The sequence below is a fragment of the Antedon mediterranea genome, chromosome 5 (assembly GCF_964355755.1).
Source record: "Antedon mediterranea chromosome 5, ecAntMedi1.1, whole genome shotgun sequence".
NCBI classification, from domain to species: domain Eukaryota; kingdom Metazoa; phylum Echinodermata; class Crinoidea; order Comatulida; family Antedonidae; genus Antedon; species Antedon mediterranea.
In genome coordinates, this window is record NC_092674.1 from 4,694,129 (window position 1) to 4,713,929 (window position 19,801).

The 19,801-nt window shown below is 31.9% G+C and overlaps 1 protein-coding gene across 1 annotated transcript in view; it reads right to left on the reverse strand.

The window, feature by feature from the left end:
• Positions 1–19,801, reverse strand: part of LOC140048502 (protein dachsous-like) — a 67,569-nt gene that overhangs the window by 18,560 nt on the left and 29,208 nt on the right. The window contains exons 2-4 of the mRNA XM_072093233.1: positions 3,049–3,325; positions 2,454–2,597; positions 1,689–1,928 (exon numbers count right to left, since the gene is read on the reverse strand). Of these exons, the coding sequence (XP_071949334.1) occupies positions 1,689–1,928; positions 2,454–2,597; positions 3,049–3,325 (661 nt within the window). The remainder of the gene's footprint in view (positions 1–1,688; positions 1,929–2,453; positions 2,598–3,048; positions 3,326–19,801) is intronic.

The window sequence follows — 19,801 nt, forward strand, 5'->3', positions numbered from 1 at the left end:
GGTAGTGATATTCCCAAATATAGTAGTAATATGACATCATCATGTCCATATATGGGCACATCACACTTTTTTTGTCAAACTAGTTTGATAGTGTAGATCGAGCAAATTTGTAAGACGGTAATCCTATGAAAAATTGGCAGCATTATAAACGATTATTTAACTTAAATTTAACGAGCAAGTAATGAGTAAATGAGAGACATATAAGATTTATTTGGAAATTTGTTTTAATCATAGCCAACATCTTTAGCATATATATGGCCTACATAAATTACTCATTAAAGGCATACTGAACATTCATAAATTTGTTTATCATGTTTGTGCCACAACGACCACATAATGTATACTATGTATCTTAACAATTATTCAAAAGTATAATCTTGCTGTAATGCAGATTATCATTTTTTAAAGGTTTTTTGTAAATTTTAAATAAATTTTAAGTTGTTAGTAAATAAATACTTTGGCAAATGTTTAAATAGACCTGTTTGTCATAGTTAAAAATCAAAGTATTTCTAATTTTTAATTTATCATTCTCTAAAAATAAATTCAACCCTGAAATGTAGTAGCCACTGTTAATATAAGGTATGATCTTTTATTACTTTTTAAAATACATCGCCATGGCAACCACACCACTGCAGCTTTGACCCATAACCTACAGATGGTTTTTCAGAGTGGCTGTCACATTAGTTTAAAACAAATGAAACTTTGAATTTTAATCAAAATCAGAGAAATATAAAGGGTTAAGGGCAGTCCACTATATAATATGTACTTTTTTTGTTGTACCACTTGGATATTCCCATAAGATGTGGGAGGAAGGTGTGTGAAATTTTAATACTAATATTTTTTTTCTAATTAATGAAATTGTTTATTTCAACAGCGAGTAACTCGCTACTTACAGAATGGATAAACTATTTTAAAATTTTAAATTGATCATGCTTATAAACTAAGTCTCATTTGAGGGAGTGGAGTTGAAAGAGTCGTGAGTTACAAAACTGCGCTAGGTCAGGATTGAACCCTGGGATTGGAAGGCAAGCATGTTAATCACCAAGCTACAGCTCCACTTATCTCAAATAAAAAATACAAACTATATGAAAGGTCTATTATTGTACTACATGGTTTTACTAACATTGGCACACAAGGTACAGAAAATAAATGCAACTTCGAAACGTACCAGGTTACCTTTTTAGGTCACAGCATAATAAATATTTTTAGAAAACTGCCATAAAACGACACATCAATAATGATCATCTCTCATAAACCTAATTTCTTTAAAATACTAAACAAATAAAAATACACTTTCCAATACATTGAAAGCATTGGTTTTAGGTCATGTAAAAAAGACGATGCTTTCTCTTGGCCTCATTATATTTATTTGTACACGGTTCAAATATTCTGGGTTAACTAAGCCCTACAAATAAAATTAACCTACAATATGATTATATGGTGCATAGGCTTGAAAAATAAAATTTAGTTAAATATAGAAAACTGTATATAAAATGAGAGTGAATAGCTTTATACATGTCGGTCGAAGACATTAAAATAAGGTTAATACTGTTCTACGACACTCACTATTTGCAAATTTTCGTAAAATATCGGAGAAACCATGAGCAGTATTAACCTAATTTTGATGTGGATAAAATGTATATACAAAGCACATCTATTATAATCTTTAATGTTGTAGGCCTACATACCTGGATCTTGATTCATAGCATGCACTGTTCCAACACTATCCTCCAGATCAGCTGACTCAATAATACTAAACTCATAATGGGCATTATCGAACACTGGAATAGAGTCATGAAGGCCTAGCACACTGATGCTGATTATAGCGTTCTCAACGGACGTCAGACCACCGCTATCGGTAGCTTGTACTTCTAATCTATGAAGCGCCCTCTGCTGACGATCTAAGGTTCCGATCAGTTTCAAAATTCCTGAAAAAAACATATATATATATATATTTCTGAATGATTGTTAAGAGTAAACCATTTCAAAATTTTGGTTTTTGGTTCTGAAATACAAAAAACTAAATGAGATGCCAACCAACATGCCAGGCAGTTTGGCCTGTTGGTGAACCAGAACAGTTTAATTGCCATCCTACACTATCTAAAAATATACACTTGGTGCAATATGGCTAATGTTGTACTGAACCTTTCCATAACCTCTTTCTTTTTAAACTCAAACTTCCCTACTCGAATAATTTCATTACACTAATCTTGTACCTCAAGCTTTTATGTTAACAAACAAATAGTCTGTGTACCTCAAGCTTTTATATTAACAAACAAATAGTCCGTGTTGTACAAAGCAATTTCCACTATTTAATTCATTTTCACTGGTTTAGACGTGGAGTTGTATGTCGCATCCGAACGAAAGCAAAACTCCATATGTCTGAACAAATCTATATCTCTTTGTCTCACTCTAGTATATGTCTAAACAGGCCCTAAATCTGTATCTCTTACCTGTATCCCCATCAATACTAAATAATCCTAGGTCATTTCCACCGACGATTGTAAATGTTATTTTGGCAAAATCTCCAGAATCCATGTCATTGGCGAACACAGTGACTAAGTTGGTGTCTGGCATCGTACTTTCACTCTTATTTTCTATAATTTAAAAAATACAACCAAATATTAACAGTAGTAGAGCTGGCTTTATATATGTAGAAGATCATGTGTATGTTTGTGATGTGAACGCATTGTTACCAGTATTAGGAAAATGATATAGAACACTAAATAGTCAATCGTTGGCAATGTGCCAACATAAAGTGACAATACTGTAAAGCTCTGTCTACACTGTCAAACTTTATGTGACAAAAAAAGATGTCATATCACTTCTATATTTGGGCATATCCCTACCATATTTGGTACTTTTTTTGTAAAACTAGTTTGATAATGTAGACAGAGCTTAAGTACTATATTTTATGGTAAATTTTAAATAGTAAAATGAAATAAAAAACTCAATGTACTTTTCTATATTAGATATGTATGTATTATAAGTATGTATACCACAGGAATTTATTATGATTTGTGAATATATTGTGAACATTATATGTACCACTGTAGTATTGTGGGTAGAAAACAGGTTCGTTGTCGTTAACGTCAATCAAGGATATATCCACACTCGCAACCGAACTCAAACCGCCATCATCCGTGGCTTGTACAAAGAAAGAGTATGTTCTTGGCATCACATCATAATCCAATGCCATGGTAGTGCAAATCTTGCCTGAGGTCGCTTCAACCATGAATTCAGGTGGTGGTGGCGTACCATAGTTGAATGACAGTGAATATTGAATGTGACCGTTTCCTTCAGCATCAGGATCGATGGCAACAACCTGGAAAAGTAAAAAAATAACAAATGTACAATATAACAAATGTATTGACAAATTAGTAATAAAACTTAAAAGTGGCATTTATATACCGTAGTAGCAAGAAGAGGATGTATGGAATGCCAACCATGCAAAAACCGATTATAATCATACAAATGTTTTAAAATTTTAACAAATATTTCAGAGCAAGAAAGTAATATCTTGCTCATTAATTGTTAAATCATTGTCAAATTTGTTTTAGAAAGAAAAGTTCAGTTAATAGTGTTTTTAAGAAGACAGTATGATATAATAACATGTTATTGTTAGTACAATAAAAAGACAATAAAAGGTGTTGTTTTTAGGCCTAGTTTATTGTTCAACTGATACGCCTTCCAGTCAATGAATTGTATCACGTCAGTGAACGCTACACACATTAAAATGAACAACAATGCTGATCATTATCATATTCTCCTAAACCAATGAAATATGTCGTGTCAATATAACCCAGGACCTAGAAGCAGAGCAACAGACTTGATGGCCAGGAGAGAAAACTCATAAAAAACACAGTCAAAATGGTCTCAAATAAACCTATTGAACCTTCCTATTCTACACTAAAAGCTTGAAAGTATGCAATAGACAACAAACAATGTTTTAAACAAGATGAAATTAAATCTAAAGTACAACATCTATGATTAAAAAAAGTTCAAACATATAGTAAAGAATGATTAAATTATCAGTTGACATCATTTTATATTGAAGAAATATTTACTTGTCCATAAAAAAATGGTATTATATATAACATTCAACAAGGGATATTTACTTATAAACATTGTATAATGAAGGGAGATAAAAAATATGGCATTGATAATCAATTGACAATATATATTTAAGCCTTAAGAACTTAATTAAAGTCTTGATACTTTTAAATGCACCACGGATATAAAAGTGTACATCTAGCACACAAAATGTAACTTTGTCTATAATTTATAATAATTCTACACAAATTAATATTCAATAAAAAGTACTTTCCTCAAAAAGGGGGTGCTATCATCCCCATTGTTAATCCGGAAATGATTTTATGATAAGAAAAACCACAAACAATTAAAATAAATATGTATATTATGATGGTAACTCAGGTGTTTCGGATCGTTATCAAATAATTAAAAACAGAAAAGGCTAAGGATTTTAACCTCTAATCCAATAATTATATCTATTAACATTTCAATAATTGAATAAGAGTATTGAATAACTACACTTAACTGTGTAACTAGTGAACAATTCATATATCTATCTAATTCTATATGACTGAATGTCATCATTGTTAATGTAGAAATGTCTAGAAAATATTTTTTTTTACCCAGGGGAGGGGGGAGGTTTGACGATGTTTGTGGTGGTTGAGAAGAGAATGCTAGTAAACCAATAACATATAGTACAAGTGCATTATAACACTCCATCACTGGGTACATAGGAAGTGTCTAGAAATGGCTGCGAGTTCTCACTGGCTACCCCCAGGGGCCTCAGAGCATGGGCAGTCCTAATTCAACTACCCATCATTGGAAGGGAGTGTTGACAAAGTGCAAGGCAGCGAGGCAAGCGAGGCATGCCAAATATTTGTGCGAGGCACCATTTTATCATATCCAAAAGTGCGAGGCATGCGAGGCATATAGTTTACAATTTCAAAAAGGTGCGAGGCATATCTTAACGTGCTATTATGCTATATTATAGGCCTAATAATCAATCGATACAAGCGTATCTAATAGATTCGTGTATACACTCATCATGTTGTTTATTTTTATATAACGATTGTTTTTTCATTCAAGTCATATCGTGTCAAATTTTACTTTTACAAAAGTGCCCAAACTACGGTTAAAAAATCTGAACAACAGTCTTCAACTTTCGATAAACAATAATTGTTATAGCGACACACTCATCAAATGACTGCAATGTTTGTTGGCATTTCGAGCGTGTTCACTCACATGTCTCTCGAACATAGCAGAGTGAAAATAATATTTTGTCACACCCCTGCGCCTAGATCCGGTAGACCCGAGAGATGGAAAATCCCTCTTTACTATTTAGCAGGTAGCGGAATGATTCAGCCCTCAGCTCAGAGGATTGTGGTGCATTCCCCTCCTATAGCACGTGGTTTCAGCAGCAACGCACAGACTTCTCTCTGAGCGGCGTGCCAAAGACATTTTTGACATTCCATTCTCTAGGAACAACACGTGTACCTCTCTCGCAAATAAGGTGAACAGCGATTGCCAGGACAAGTTCAATAACTGGCGGTGAATAAAAGGTAACTGATATGGCGATCCAATAACATGCCGCAAAGAAAAAAATTGCGACAGAATTCTGGAGCGCGTGTGAAAAAAGACTTACGTCCGACAATTGTAATACTAGGCCTAAAATTAAACTTTAGCTAATATGTTTAGCCCTAACCTAGATAAGAGGCCTATGTAGAAAATAATTTAATCAATTTTGATATAATAATAATAATTGGTGTAATATTTAATAATGATACACTATTCCTGTTTTAGTAAGCTAGGTATATTACGAACGATTTTTATTTATTGTTGTCCATGTACGTACTAATAAACCTGGCGCTAGTTTCCTTCGCTTGTATTTTTACTCCAAATTTGATAACTAACTTTATCGTGTGAATACCACACCTTAGAAGTATACCTCATGAGTACTTTAATGAAAGAATCACATAAAAAGTAACAAATAAATCCTTAAATTAATGATTTTACAGGCGTGTTTCTCGCACACTGTTCGCGAATTTCACTTATTCAATGTTCAATATTTTTGTTTCTATGGAGCGCCAAAAGAGCAACGATAATAGAGGACTAAAACTCAGTGGAATGCGTCAATTTCTCATGCATTTATTGGTGAAAAACACGTTTTATTTCAATATATTTGTTAATTTGTCAATAAAAATGCTGTAATATGTTACTGCTGATACTGTTCTGTTTTCAAAGAATAATAATCGATCCTAAATCAACATCACTACCTAGTCTAGACCTAGGACATCCTACTAAGGATATTATGATGAATTTTTCTGTTTTATTCTTTAAAAGGTTAACGAAACCGTGTACATTATCAACAGTAACATTTTTCCTTACTGACAGTGACAAAATCTATTGAAATTGTACTTGATTTTCACCAAATAATGCGTTAAATATAAATGGATTCCACAGTGTTTTTAGCCCTCTAATTAATTTTGCTCTTTTGGTGTTCCATAGAAACCAAAATATTGAACATTGAGTGTGCGAAATGCGAGAAAAACAACGTCTGTAAAATCACCAATTTAATGGATTTATTGTTATTTTTATGTGATTTTTCTTCATTAAAGTAGGCCTACTAATTCTAAGCTGTGGTATTCAGGATAAAGTTGGTTAAAATACAAGGCTTGTGCAAAAGGAAACTAGCCTAGCGGGCCTAGGCCTAGGCAGGCTACTTCAATTTCGGTGATTTCCTGCCTTGCAATTTTGAGAAATGATAAAATGATGCCTCGCATTTTTTGATGATGGTAAAACGATGCCTCGCATAAATTTCTGACTTGCCTCGCATGCCTCGCATGCCTTCCCTGCCTCGCACTTTGTTACTACCCATTGGAAGGCCTTTAGGAATGCTAAACCTTGGGCAATTTCCTCCCTATGTTATGTTATACCACTTTACATGGGCACAGATCATTCATAAATTTCCTTTTTAAATAGTTCATGTATTATATTTAAATATTTATTTAAAGTTCGTTTTTAATGTTCTAGACTCATAAACTGAACATATTTTATTGTCTTAATAAATCATTTTTTTTTTATAGTTTTATGGATGAGATGTTAATTGATTGATGAGTTCACAGGCAAGGCAATAAATAAATATTACAATATTGAATACCATATTGAACAATGTATTTAGTAACAGTTTTCAAAGTATTTAATAAAAACACATAGGCGAATCTAAGGATTCTTAACTTTTCAATGCAAAAGATAGAATAACAGACCATGCTTCTTTGACTTTCTGCCATGAAAAAATAGTAGTAAGTATATGTTATATTTTTAAAAATTCAATAAATTCATGAATGATGTAGCCACAAGAGATAAAGTGGTGCGGTTTGTGCAAAAATAGGGAACATACGATCTCTGTTCAAGGCACTTGGTTGTCAAAGGTCTCTCTGTCAAAAAGTTGAAACCTTACCAACTGTACTGGTGGCTACAGCCATTTAATAGTATTTATTTGAAATATCTAACGCTACAAACCAATTAACCAACACGTGCACATGTTAATATAATAATCGTGCATGTGTAAATTTTTCTCCAACACAAACACTGGTTTGTTTGCAAGTTTCATCAAATTATTATTGCCCAGGTAGTTTTTGGCATTTTAAGAATGCAGACATTATCAATACAAGCAAAGTCCAAAATACAAATGTTTAAACTGTTTCCAATTATGTTTTCTGACATTTTTAGGGAAAAAGAACAGCATTGCCACCACTTTAATAGCTTAAATAGTTGAATAAACTTGACCAGAAGGCAGACAATCTATAGTACAAGCAAAGTCTAAAATACATATGTTTAAACTGTTTCCAACTATAAGGTTTTCTGACATTTTTAGGAAAAAGAACAGCATTACCAGCATTTTCTTTTAATAGTTTAATTCGTAAATAAACTTGACCAGAATGCAGACAATCTTAGTACAAGCAAAGTCCAAAATACAAATGTTTTTACTGTTTCCAACTACAGGTATCATGTTTTCTGACATCTTTAGGGAAAAAGAAAAGCATTACCAGCATTTCTTTTAATAGCTTTTAAGCTATTTAAAAAAAGTTGAATAAACTTGACCAGAATTCTGCTGTAATAATAAAGTGAATTCATTTTTATTTTGATAGAGAACCATTCAATAACAAGCAGCAATGCTTGGAGCAGAATGCTCTGTAACCTTGGTACAATAGGCTGGTTCATGCTACATTTAGTGCATTGTAATTTAAGGCAACAGAAATTTTAATGGAGCGTCCATACCGGTTTCGTTTTTTTACTGAGATTGATTTTTTTTTTTATTTACAGTTTTTAAAGTATTTATTGTCCCCAAAAACCTGAAAAATAAAGATTAATAAAATCAGACTTTGAATAGGCCATTTTGCAGTTTTAATAAAGTAATTCACTCCTGTAGAAAAAACAACAACAAAAATAATCATTTAACTTGTAAAAAGACAAAAGAAATGGTTAATTTTAAACCAAAAACCATTGTCAATTTAGGTATTTTTTGCTTTTAAATTACATTTTTTTCAGGAAATTGTTCTTTTCATCCAGTTTTTGGTCAAAGTGAATAACTATTATAACATTAATATGGCATATCCCAACAACAAATTTAAAAAAAAACTTTTTAGGGCGACAATATATCTTTAAACAACAATCTAACTAATATTGAACAATTCAATCCAATAAAATAAAAGAAATTAAAATTATGTACGGTTTAATTTAAGAAAATGTAAACTATTTAGTAAAATTACTTTATTTCTATACTGCATTCCTAAATTCCTTTTTATAGATTAAAAACATAAAGTTTTTAAAGAATAATTCAAATAATATTTAACAATAACAATTCAACCTAATATTTAAATGAAAAACAAATTAAAATTATATGGAGTTTAAATAATTGTTTTTGAGAAAATGTAAAATATTAGTAGAATTATTTATTTCTATATTACATTCATAAAATGAAAAGAAAACAAACATTTGAAATTATAAATAATTTACCTAATGAACACATGGAATCAGTGTGTTGTTTATATAGTGTAAAACCACCTTTAACCAAAATTTGACTGATTTTATCATCTGGTAACTAAAAACAACATTCTCCTAGTTTCGTTATTCCTTTATTGGCATACAGGAATGAAAGATCTACACCTCTACTGTACCTATATGTAGGCCAGGTCAAGAAAGTTTATTTGAATAAAGCTTTTACCACCTATGAAGGACCACAGCATACATTTTTATATGAAAGGTAAAGCGATTGAATATCGTCTTTTTTAAACTCCTGATAGTAGATTGTACCGTTATTGAATCCCATAATAGTACATAAAATATTTCTTTTTATCAAATAAAGTCAATTCATAAGTGTGTTTGCCTATCTAAAGAATGTCTAAATGGATTGTACAAATGACCATACAGTAGCACTGGGTAAAGAAAGTTGCTTTTGAATTGAACACATCACAGACAACATAAGTGGATTGCACTTTGAAACTGTTAATATTCTATAACTGTTCACAAAAACTATTATGGTTCTTTTAATAAAGTAATTGATGGTCTTTGGTTACAATTTTCTTCTATTTAGTTATCCGCTTGGTATACCAAGCGGATAACTCCTTGTTATTGTATGAGATCAACATTTTTTTTCTGTATTATTAGTTATCCGCTTAGTAGCGGATAACTCCTTGTAATCGTCCTGTTTCATCAAATTTTTTTCCTGTATTATACTTCTTTCTTTCTGTCATTTTTGTGCGTCGTGTTTCTCTAAAACTTGCAAACAGAACATATCGTAACTTTGTCAACATATCGAAATTTACGTGAACTTGTGCACCTCCTATTTTTGAATGACGTCAGAGTTGCGCAACGTGACTTACGCGCGATTTTATGAATTTCAATGATTGATCATAGACTAAAAACCAAACATAATTTTGTTTTGACACTTTGTGAAAATTTAAGTCATATCAAGCGCAAACTTTCTATGGATTAAAAATAGCATGTTTCACAAGAAGTTACGCGCGCACGCGCGTTTAAAATTTTAGAAAGCGAAAAATCAACTTCTAATCAACTTTCTATGCGTTTCATGTCATTTTGAGCATGTCAAAAATTCCCACGCGCGCGAAAATTTTTACGCACGCGGTGCACACGTAGCGTTAAAAACATATTTTTTTCACGTGATTTATGTTTTTTCAGCCTTTTCTAGTAACGTTACCAAATTTTAAACAATTTCGACTTAAAATTACGTCATACGAGCACGTCGAATTAGATAATTTGCACGCGTTTTTGGTGAAAAAGTTCAAAAATTCGTCAAAATTATGCCTATTTTTAAACATTCATAGATTCTAAACTACATGGGGAACTTTTTTTTAATTACATATTCTGGAAGTTGATGAGTTGTAGATATCGGATCATACATTAATATGGCTAACCGGACATTGTGACGTCATCGTATGGCCACGCGAATATAAAATATAGGATTTTTGTCTCTTTCGTCATAGCTCATCACATTTAATAGAGCGCATCTCCACTTATTCGTTGTCCATTTTCACCCCGATTTTAATATATTCTAGGTCAATTAACTATCTTTTGCATGAATTTAAAATTTTTTAATTTTTTTAACGTCATCATGCCTAAAAATTTAAATTACTTTAGTCATTAATTTTATCTTTACAGTAAATTTTAATCTGTTATAGCTCGTAAGAATAAAATGTGATAATCACGATTAAAACGTTTTCAGGAAGCTATTGTATTGTAGATACAAAATCATGTGAAAATTGTGCCAATCGAATGTTGTGATGTCATCATATGGCCAGTTATATAAAAAAAGTCGTATTTTCATCTTTTGCGTTATATTTCATTACATTTAAAAGAGCGCGCATCAATATTTCACGTATTCAAATTTCTTCTACACGTTAATATGTTGTTGCTGAGATAATTTCATTCTGAAATTTCTACTTTTGCATTTCATTTTGAAGCCGTCAAGATGTTAAAAATTACAATAAAATACGGGTCCCGTAATTTCACCTATTTTACACTGTTTGTGATATGTATACAGATTGTACTGTGTATACTATGTATATGACACAAAATAACAGAATTCAGAAATAACATATCATATTCTTCAGTTCAGGTCATAATGCCTTAATATTTTTCTGTGTGCAATATTCTAACGTATGACGTGCACGTGGCGTTTGTCGAGCGGATAACTAACTCGTCAAAGTGACGAGTTTCATGTCTAGTTCTTCTTTCCATCCTTCCTTTTTGTGGATCGCGTTTCTCTAAAATGTGTAAACATAACATTTCATAACTTTGACAACATATGGGCATTTACGTGAAGTTGTGCACCTCCTATTTTTGAATGACGTCATAGTTGCGCAACGTGACTTACGCGCAATTTTATGAATTTCAATGATTGATCATAGATTAAAAACCAAAAGTCATTTAGTATTGACACTTTGACAAAATTTAAGTCATATCAGGGGCAAACTTTCTACGGATTAGAAATGGCATGTTTCACAAGAAGTTACGCACGCACGCGCATTTAAAATTTCAAAATGCGCAAAATTAATTTCTAATCAACTTTTTATGCGTTTCTTGTCATTTTGAGCATGTCAAAAATTCCCACGGGCGCGCAATTTTTTACGCACGCGGTGCGCACGTAGCGTTAAAAACATTTTTTTTTTCTTGAATTATATTTTTCAAGTCTTTCCTAGTAATTTTGAAAACAATTTAGACCTTTTCCAATTTAAATAACGCCACACGAACACGTTGAATTAAACATTTCATGCGCGTTTTTTATGAAAAAGCTTAAAAAATCGTCAAAATTTTGTCTTTTTTTAAACAGTCATAGTTTCTAAAGTAAACCGTGAACCGTTTATTTTTATTACAAAATCTAGAAGTTGATGAGTTGTAGATATCGGATCATGCATCGATAAGGCTAAAAAAACATTGTGACGTCATCGTATGGCCACACGAATGTAAAATATAGGATTTTTGTCTCTTTCGTTATTGCTCATCACATTCAATGGAGCGCATCACGCTTATCTGTTTTCCTTTTTCTCCTACATTTATACATTGTGTAGGTCAATCAACTTTCTTTAGCATGAGATAAAAATATTTTAATTTTTATGACGTCATCATGCCTAAAAATTTTAATTACGTGGGTCATTAATTTCATCTTTACAGTAAATTTTATTCTGTAATAGCTCGTAAGAATAAAATGTGATAATCACGATTAAAACGTTTTCTGGAAGCAATTGGATTGTAGATACGAATTCATGTAAACATTTTGCCAATCGGATGTTGTGACGTCATCATATGGCCAGTTGAATAAAAAAAGTTGTATTTTTATATTTTGCGTAATAGTTCATCACATTTAAAAGGGTGCGCATCTATATTTTACGTATTCAAATTTCTTCTACACGTTAATATGTTGTTCCTAAGATAATTTCCTTCTGAAATTGCTATCTAAGTGTTTCATTTTGATACCGTCGCCATGTTAAAAATTGGAATAAATGGCGGGTCCCGTAATTTCACCTATTCTACACTGTATGTAATATGTATACAGATTATACTGTTTGCATGTATATACTATATGACACAAAATTGACAGAATTCAGCACTAACAGCATATCATATTCTTCAGTTCTTGTCATAATGCCATAATCTTTATCTGTGTGCAATATTCCAACGTATGACGTGCACGTGGCGTTTGTCGTGGTGCGGATAACTAACTCGTCAAAGTGACGAGTTTCATGTCTAGTTTGTTTTCACATTGTAAGTTGTTTTTGTAGACATTTTATTTGATTTTGTTGAATAAGCAATAGGTAATTGGAAGAGCCTTCTAGATGATAGACGAAAAGCTCTGTCTACACTATTATTAAACTTTATGTGACAAACAAATGTGATGTGCCAATATATGGACATGATGATGTCATATCACTACCATATTTAAGCATATCACTATCATATTTGGGCACATCACACTTTTTTTTGTCAAACTTAAGTTTTATAGTGTAGGCAGAGCTTAAACCTTTTGTTCAACATGCTTTCAGCGAATAGGTCAACAATTTTGTGTCAAGTGTTGTTGAAAATACCCATTCTCATAAAGCATTGTGTAAAGCAGTCCAATAAAAAGCATTGGAATCTGAAATGAAACTAGTGCCTCCCAGTGGGCCACATTTTTTGGCTCAAAGAACAATTTATATGTCTTGTTTCCTCCAATATTTATGACATTAGGTTTGTAAGAGTCCAACCTTTCCATAAAAAATAAAAGTACAAGGGAGTGGGCATACTGTGTATTATACAATAGTAACTCTATTCAGGGGACACTGTAAGGACTCGTCCGCAAACGTTGTCCACTGAAAAGGTGTTTTGGCTGAGGTGTTATAATAACATAATTGCCTCTCATTTTTTTCACAGGGCTCTCTTCTCAAAAGTGGTCTAAAAAGAGGTTTCTATTTGTAATATAACTTGTTCTATTTCTTTATAGTATGATATTAATAACAGTAATATGTTTATATTGAACTTTGGCCAAATAAATCAATTACATTTAACATAATTGTAACCATGTGTTTTTGATGAGAAAATCTTTTATTTCTAATTTTGCAGGCAAGTGGTAATATAAAGACTAATGCAGGTATATTTCTAAGCATAGAGCGATTTGAATAAACAATTCATTCAAATATGTACAGATATATCTCCATGTGATTATTACCTATTCATTAGATTCCTAATCTTAGTTATACAATTCTTTCTTTAATAACAACAATAGCTTTATTGAAATAGTTGTGCGTTGATGTTGACAAAAACAGCCTGGATAAATAGACCTGTTGATCAAACCAGAGATTTACCTTGATCAATGGATCAATAGAATTATAATGAAAAGAATGACGACTCCCAAATGAATTGTGTTAAAATATGTACCTATACATAGTGACTATTTAAATAATTGTTTACTACGCATAATATTACAAATAAACAGTAATTGAAAGATGTATAAACCAGTTAAGTTCCCAACTACAGTTGAGTCTATTCAGAAAAAATATAGAGGATTATTCCTCAAATTAAATAGTATTTATGTGTGGGGTGATAATGTGTGAGGTCCAAAAAAAAAACTAATTTTAAAGCTTATGTAACCACTATATATTAAAACATACTGTAGAATAGCCTATTATACAGTTCTGTGAGAAAGCGTGGTTTGGTGGTAGTTTACCAGTCCTTCATCCAGTCACAATTCACTGCAGGATTTTTCAAACAATCAATACATTGCCAATATATTGTAGCTTTAAGAGACTTGGTTTTGAAATCATCCTGTAACCGGTGAGACATGTGCTTGCCATTTGCGGGGTTGGGAAGGTGCAAAAATAACTACCTACAGTACCGTACTGTATTTTTAAATACAGATAAAAACCCATACCCTGGGGTCCAAAAGTGGTCTATAATAAGGCTTGATTTAAACAACATTGATTTGTTAATATTTTTTTTCAAAGGTATATTTATTCATAAAAAAAAAGAAATCAATAATACAACGGCAGCCAAAAGGCTGAAAAGAAGTATTTTACACTATTTGATAAAAAGAATATATAAATATTATAGTCACGGCACTTTGTAATCATCGTGAGACTTGTTTAGCATTTCATTGCTTTCCTAATCAAGCATAACATTAATTTCACTAATTACAATAGAAAGGTAATCAACCTTTATTAACCAAGCCTTTTTAATCATATTTTAAACTGTTTAACAACAGTAGAAGCCCTCCTTTGAGACATCCCTATACAGGCAACACCTTTAATAAGGGGACACTTAATACAAAACGAATGAGAAGAAAAACATGTTTCAACATTACAGTAACCTCTTTTATTCAGGGAATACCCCAGGAAATACCCTAACATACAGAAGACACCTCTAACAAGGGGACACTTACTAAGAAAGAACAAGAAGAATTGTATGTTTCAACATTAAAAATAACCTCTCTTATTCAGGGCATACCCATATTTAGGGAACATCCATATTTATAGGCCCTACAGTAAATGTGTCCCTCTAATATTACATTTCTAATTCGAACTGTTATTCTTATCAGACAATATTATGTAATAATTACATTAACTACTGTATTAATCTGAGTTAATTTAAATACTTCTGTTGAGGGCATTGTGAAATTATTAAATTAGCTATCATCTATTAAAAGAATAAATATGTTCAATTATTGATGCATTATTTCCCTTCTCCCTCTCCACTTCCCATTTCTGCCTTCTCACTTTCCCCGTAATTTGATGAACTTTAATGCACACAAAATTAGTATGTTAACACTCATTCTAATATCAGAATTGAATTCATATCCTGTAGAGTTATTATATAATGCACAAGACGTCTGCATAATATTATCTCTCACTGATTGAACTTAAATTGAAAACAACGAGCAGTTTATATCCTAAAGCAAAGTAATCGTAATGTCATTTATAAATTGATATTAACTTGTGAATATTCTGATTAATTGTTTCATTTGGTATGACATCAATGATCAAATCACTTTTACTAGAGAGCTGAGGTGTCATTTGGTGTATGACATCAATAATCAAATCACTTTTACTAGAGAGCTAAGGTGTCATTTGGTATGACATCAATAATCAATTAACTTTTACAAGAGAGCTGAGATAGTTATTTTTCAAAACAGAAATATAGACAATATATCATTTTTATATGACAATTTTTGAAAAATGAAAAATGTGAATAATAGTCTTTCTATTTGCTTTTATACAGATTTGAAAAAATAGACTTTGGACTTTAACCAAACTATATTGACCAATTTCGTTATTCATAATGGCGAAAACATTCAATCAATATTCTTTCAATTTAAATCCTAGAATATGTCTCAATTTGATTGTTTTTCCAATATTATTTAAGAATTTAATTTTGGCATAGAAACTACAGTATTTCATCAATGAATTGAATTGAATTGAATTTATTTGGAAAATCATCATAAAAAATACATACAAAGTGATAACATAAATTACGGACATTACAAATAATACATTTATAAAAGATTTTCCAGGATAGCCCAAAAAGCTTGTTAGCTTATTTCCATTGGGATCCTTTTACAATCTAAAATAAAAAATATAAACATTACAAAGTATAGCATTAAACACGTAAATATAACAAAAACAGTAATATAAAAAACAAGTTAAATTAAAAACTATGATTGACTTATAAAGTTATTTGGTTGAACAGAAATGTGATTTAACATTTTTCTTAAAATTAAATTTGTTTTCTATTTGTTGAATGGAATGAGGTAGGTTATTCCATGCCTTTATGCCTGTATAATAAAACATGAAACAAAGTCTTCTGTTAATTTTAAATACAATACAAAACCCTGAATGAATATGACCACATATCTGTGTGTTATCTATATATCTCAGTATTAATTATCACAGTTTGTTCTTGAAAGTGGGTATTCTAAAGGGCTTATTCCATGTTTTGTTGTACAGTTTTGTGGTTGGTTGGCTGCCTTGCAATCTCAATTAACCAAACTGTTGTTGGCTCAACAAACTCTTTTAGATCATTTCACAACTTGGATTTAAAAGAGGATTAAGGAGATTTAGCAAAAGCAAACTCACAGAATGACAAAAAAAGATGTAAATATCACAGATAATTAAGTTTTAAAGGAAAGGTTAAATATCTGAGGTAATTAATTTGTTGGACTAAAGAAAGAAAATTGGACGGCGAAATGGAGAATAAAGCTTTAGCTTACATTAACCAACCAGATGTTTACTGTAATAGAATATCATATATCAAAGTAGTAGTATTTACGGTAGGTATTCTATGAGTGACTTACCTGGGTAAACATACAATAGCCCTTGTTTGGAGAGGTATGATACAAAAAGATAGAAACTCCCCTGAGCACCCCTTCTGCGATAATGGACTTGTCTAACAACCCTAGCCCAACCACATGTCCCAATCATCATTTATTAATATTGAGAAGAATCTTATAGTTTGTTTTTGTTTGTCAAGCCAAGTTTCAATAGCATGCAGTCTCCTTCAGGATAATAGTATAATAAAAGACCCCATTTACACTTCAGCTTTTAGCGAGCCCGAGGCCGGCTCCGAGCCAAAAGTGCACAAGTGTAAACACTCTGGGAACAACCGAGCCGGCCTCGAGCCGGCTCAATTTTGAGCCTAGTCTAGAGTAGGCTTCGGGCCGGCAATTGCGGGCTTCGGGCCGGCACTTCGTATAGTGTAAACACTCGCGGTCATAAAATGAACGTTCTGGGTCAACTATAGCTTTAAGTTTACGAAACTTATTGCTGATGAATCGGAAATTCTTCATTGAAATTAAATTGGTGAAGATAGTATACGCCTTTTTCACGAAACGAAGACATCTTCGATCTATGACAAACAATGCCGTGCAACGAAGCGTAACCAACAGAAATAACATAGCGTTTTCATGGGATTTCAGGACACCATGCGGCGCCTATGCTTATAAACTGTGGTGTTTTTTTCGATGGACTTAAGAAGTGAAAAAAAAAAATTTTAATTTTTTTCAATCACACAGTTATATAGGCTAATCTTTAAAGAACATTTTACAGTACAAATTTTGTCCATACGACTGTCCGTTGAGGAGTTACGAATTTTTAAGTAACTTGTCCTCCGAAAATAGGCTGAAAACGCTATGTTATTTCTGTTAGTTACGCTTCGTTGAACGGCATTGTTTGTGTTTTCATCGATCGAAGAATGATGTCTTCCGTTTCGTAAAAAGGGCGTATTATCTACTACTATTCTTTAGAAAACGAGACGCAAACATTAGTAGTAAAGCAATAATACAATTGTTTTGATCCATATTAAATACCGTTATTTGATTCTTTTTTGATAAAGTTGATAGGCCTAGGCCTAGTGTAGATCGACAACTTTTTAACATGAGCGGATATGACGTGAATGTAGCGAAATCGTATCATCGAGCACTCTTCCGCGAGAGCAAGTGTAAACACAATAGTAGGGGCCCGAGGCCGGCTTTTTGGGTAAGTGTAAACACATTGCAGGCTAAAAAGAAAGCCGGCGTTGGGCCGACTTCGGGCCGGCTAAGAAATCGTCGATGAAGTGTAAATGGGGTCAAAGATGTGTGAAACACATAGTCAATAAATTAGCTCAGGAACATACTCTCTTGTCTTGAATCAACATAAAGCAGCTGCTACTGCAGGCCTCTTTTTTCAAACACACTTCATCATCATAATACAAAATATAGGGTGTCCTTAAGGCGTATCAATCCCCCGCAACTCATTAACATAAAGTGTAAAAATCAATACCCTATGTGATATTAATAGCTCAATCTAACACATTCAGTTGTATAAAGAAATCAAATGAATACAAAATTCTTTATGGGTGTATTTAAATTTTAATTTCTTTATGTTAAACTAATGTTATATACTAATTTAATATACTGTATTCTTTAAAGAATCTCATCTATTTATTTTAATTTAATTTTTATTGTTACATGTGTATGTCTCGTCATGTTGTATTTTTGTGAATGTTCCCTAATGATCAGCTTCAGCCACCCTCGTAAAATATTGTTTCAATAAATAAATAAAATAATCTATATTGTCATCTTCAAAAAAAATAAAAAAGTTAGAACAAAAGTAGGGTACCGGTATATGCAAAAACTTGTTTAAACAGTTGCTCTATATGTGCACAATTATTTATAGCCTTTATTCATAGTAAAGAACTGTAATGCTACAATTAGTTGGAGAGAAACTAATAAGGCTAACTGTTTTCTATAGTATTGTAGCTCCATGTAAATCAAAACAATAAAATGATTCTTAGAGTGAATGTAAAATAAACCCTATAGGACACTGTATACACAGCTGTGAATTGTAGAATAAACATTTTCATTCATTAAAGTTAATTAAAATATATGTATAAGAAGATTTGTTGGAATTAGTATAATTCTTATAAAGCAGGGGCTTTATCAAAAGTGATTTGATTTGAACTCACACCTGAACTTATTAGCATAAAATAACATAATATACTATCCAACTTTATGTGACAAAACAATGTGATATGCCCATATATAGACATGATGATGTCATATAACTACCATATTTAAGCATATCACTATACCATATTTAGGCACTTCACATACTTTTTTTGTCAAACTAGTTTGGTAGTGTAGACAGAGCTTAATACAGTTCTTATTTATATGTTGATCATTTCCATTGAACCAGTGTCACTCACAAAATTTACTGAGGTTCAGGAAACAAAGCAGAAAATGTTTAAAACCAAAAAAACATTTTTAGTTTTATTCACCATTTCCCAAACATGTGTAAGAATATAAGGCTCAATTAGTCCTGCGTAAATGTGTACCGGTAGTAAAAACTATTATCTACTGCAGCCCTTTCACATTCTCTTTAGTTCATAACATTAGGTTCATTTACAGGTATCTATCAGTGGTTTAAATTAGGCAAAACAGTTATACAATTGTGTGAACTGTATAAGCTACAGTACGGGCATGCTGAAGTCCAGTAGGCATCGACATTTTAAAAATGTATAAAAGTTTATTCATTGTTTTACTTTCAGACAGTGGATACCCGTACCTGTTCTATTGAGTATACTAAACAAATAAAAGCAGTAGACGTACAAAAAGACTATGTATACAGTAGGTTTATACAGCTTAGATACAGCTACAAAAACATCAAGCGAATGTTTACATGTTAGGGCGAGCATTTCAAAGCTGTTCTTTAACAATGCGTTTACTTGACTATGTTCACAGAGACCC